General features: G+C 34.1%; 1 protein-coding gene across 1 annotated transcript; it reads right to left on the reverse strand.

The window, feature by feature from the left end:
• Positions 1-392: 392 nt before the first annotated feature.
• LOC127229430 (olfactory receptor 12) lies at positions 393-1319 on the reverse strand. The gene has a single exon (XM_051194552.1). The coding sequence runs from the start codon at positions 1317-1319 to the stop codon at positions 393-395; it is 927 nt and encodes a 308-aa protein (XP_051050509.1).
• Positions 1320-3055: the final 1736 nt, after the last annotated feature.

Consider the following 3055-nt stretch of genomic DNA (forward strand, 5'->3'; position numbering starts at 1 on the left):
GCATTTCTTCGATGTCCATCTTCCTTTCTGGTGCAGGTGGTATTGCCAAGAGCACCACTACTACCCTGCAGGAATGATATGTTTTATTACTCTGTGAGTTGTATTCAAGACACATATTTTCTGATTGTGTGATCATTTTTATGATGAAGTTTGATTAGGTTCTTGTATACAAGGCAAAATAAATACCAATTCAATTATCTATTCTTCCACTTTACTTTTTACTTCTCGTCAGCCTTGATTCCATTTATTCTTAAACATGTAAAAAATAAAATACATTCTATCTCCTAGATCAAAGGCATCAACAATGGAACTATTGCTACATCATAAACCACAGGAGAAGCACTGAACTGGACTAAAGTCCAGATTTGTTTGTGAAACCCACGTCTGCAGAATCAGGTGGAGAATCTCTGTTTGCTTCTTATCAGAGCTTGTTTGACATCTTTGTTCCTCAGGCTGTATATGAGGGGGTTCAACATAGGAATGACAATAGTGTAGAAGATAGACACCACTTTGCTCTGCTCCATGGAAGAGACAGCGCTGGGCTGTGCATACATGAAGAAAACAGTACCAAAAAACAAGCACACACCCATTAGGTGGGAGGCACATGTAGAGAAGGCTTTCTGGCGTCCCTGCACTGTGCGGATCTTCAGTATTGTTGAGATGATATAGATGTATGAAACAAAAACAGTCAAGAAGGTACTGACGATAATAGAACCACATAAACCAAGAAGAACCAGCTGGTTTATAAATGTGTCCGAACATGAGAGGGTTAATAGTGGTAGGACATCACAGAAGAAGTCATTGATTTCATTGGAACCGCAAAAGGACAAAGTGAAGGTCATTGTAGTTTGAGTGATGGCATTCACTGCACCCCATGAGTAGGACCCTGACACTAATAATCCACAGACCCAGTGAGACATACTCACAGAGTATAGAAGAGGGTTACAGATGGCAATGAAGCGGTCATAGGCCATGGCAGCCAGGAGAAAAGCTTCTGTAGTACCAAAAAGAGACAAAAAAAAGAATTGTGTAGCACATCCACCAAATGATATTGTGTGGTCCTGTTTCAAGCAGTTTATCAGAGCTCTAGGAGCAATTGTGGAAGAATAACAGATGTCCAAAAAGGAAAGGCTTTGGAGGAAGGCATACATTGGGGTGTGCAGGTGTGCATCTATGCTAATAATTATAATCATGCCAAAATTTCCCACCACTGCTATAACATATAAAACTAAAAAAATAAGAAATAGCACCATTTGTATCCAAGGACCCCCTTTGAATCCAAGTAGAACAAACTCTGAGACATGTGTAAAATTTGTCATTTTATGATCACACCACGAAGGATGGAAGAGAAGGGGAAGACAAAGGAAAGTGAAAATTTCAAACCCAATGTACTTGACTAACTACAAGATTAAATTAAATTAAAGACATCTGTATGTCATTAAAATCATTCTGCTTACAATCTTGGTCGACTGTGTCCCACATGTCATGAAAAAAAAAAAAAAAAAGGGAAAAGTACAGCTGCAGGAGAAAGGAAGTGGAAATAAATAAGCGTTTGCATACAAATAGTCAGCATCTATGAACATATCAATACTATGCTCACCTCATCTCACCAACAAAACACAAGAACCAAAACTGTAAGGTATTTTAAGTCATGTCTTTACTTTATTCCCAACTTAGAAAAATATAGAGAAGTCTCAAAATCAAACTGCAAAGATAAGGACTACAGATATAGATCAGTGGTAAAGTGTTACCTAGTAGTGACAAGGTTCTATTTTTTTTTTTACAATATTTAAACATACTTTATTGATTATTTGCCACTACATATGTATATATAATATAATAGGATGGAAACCCTGAAGTCATTTATTATTGCTTTAAATAAATATTAATAGTACTGCTTTCAATGTCTTGGATATCATCAAGGCATGAGATGGTCAAAGCAAACAATTCTAAAAACTGTCACAAGCGTGTGTGACAGTTAGCAATGTCAAAGTTAGAATTCTATTTGAAACAAATGTACTCTCTGTGACAAGGTTCTAAATTTAATCCCTAGCAATACAAGAAAGTACAAAGACAGACATGAGACATAAATGTTAATTCAGTTCTACATTATAATAAGTACCATGTTGTATATGTTGGGAGATATTGACAAGTGATAAGTACTGTGAAAAATCATTTCATTCAGAGTCCTGTGTTTCAATATCTAATTTCTTATTTCTTCCATAACATACTATCTCAGACACAAAAGTCCTATTTCTATAAAGACATTACTACAGAATGAGCTCCAGGGCCCCACGGTGTGTATACTGCCCTTTTCCTTTTTAAAGATCTAAAGAAATCTTAGCGTCTAAAGACACCTTACATTTCTTGGTCTGTGATGTTTTCTATTTCCTAAGCCAGCTGCTTTCTAACCTCTCTGGGTTTAGTATTTCATATTTTGTATTTGTCTATCTATTTACTTCTTATGAGGGCCCTTATGATTACAGTAGATCCTTTTATACCAGAATAACCACATTTTCTTATTTTTCATGATTGTGTCTGAAAATTTTCATTTATAATGTAACATGACTTATTCACAAGATCCATAAACTAGGATATGTATATCATGAGAGGTACTAATCAGCCCATAAAAATATTTATTGGACATATTCTAAGGAAACATGACTTTTCATTAAAATATAACACTAAATAAATCAAATAATATATGTTTCTTATAAAAATTAGACCTGTTCATTTTAGTTAATGTAGTATCTTTCTTAAATATATTATTGTTAAACAATTTTTCTTTTACATCTTTTTCATCTCTAATACAAACTTTTTCATGATATAATACAGAAATATAACATAAAATCCATAATTTATTTAAACATTTTCTCTTAAAAACACTTGGACTAGAGTTAATTGAGATTTTGTTGTAGAAATGAGACTTCCTAAAGTGAGATTTTCTAAAGCATCAAGTAAGTGATGAAGCTGTGCATGTGTAAGGCAAATATTTATATGTATGTGGATATATAAAATTTGAAAAAATTGTGGCTACCATTTTTTATGTTGCTTA

Source organism: Phodopus roborovskii, unplaced genomic scaffold (assembly GCF_943737965.1).
Source record: "Phodopus roborovskii unplaced genomic scaffold, PHOROB, whole genome shotgun sequence".
NCBI classification, from domain to species: Eukaryota; Metazoa; Chordata; class Mammalia; order Rodentia; family Cricetidae; genus Phodopus; species Phodopus roborovskii.

What these genes read in the sequence shown, in the direction of transcription:
- LOC127229430 (XM_051194552.1), bottom strand. Translation starts at nt 1,319, where the DNA reads ATGACAAATTTTACACATGTCTCAGAGTTTGTTCTACTTGGATTCAAA.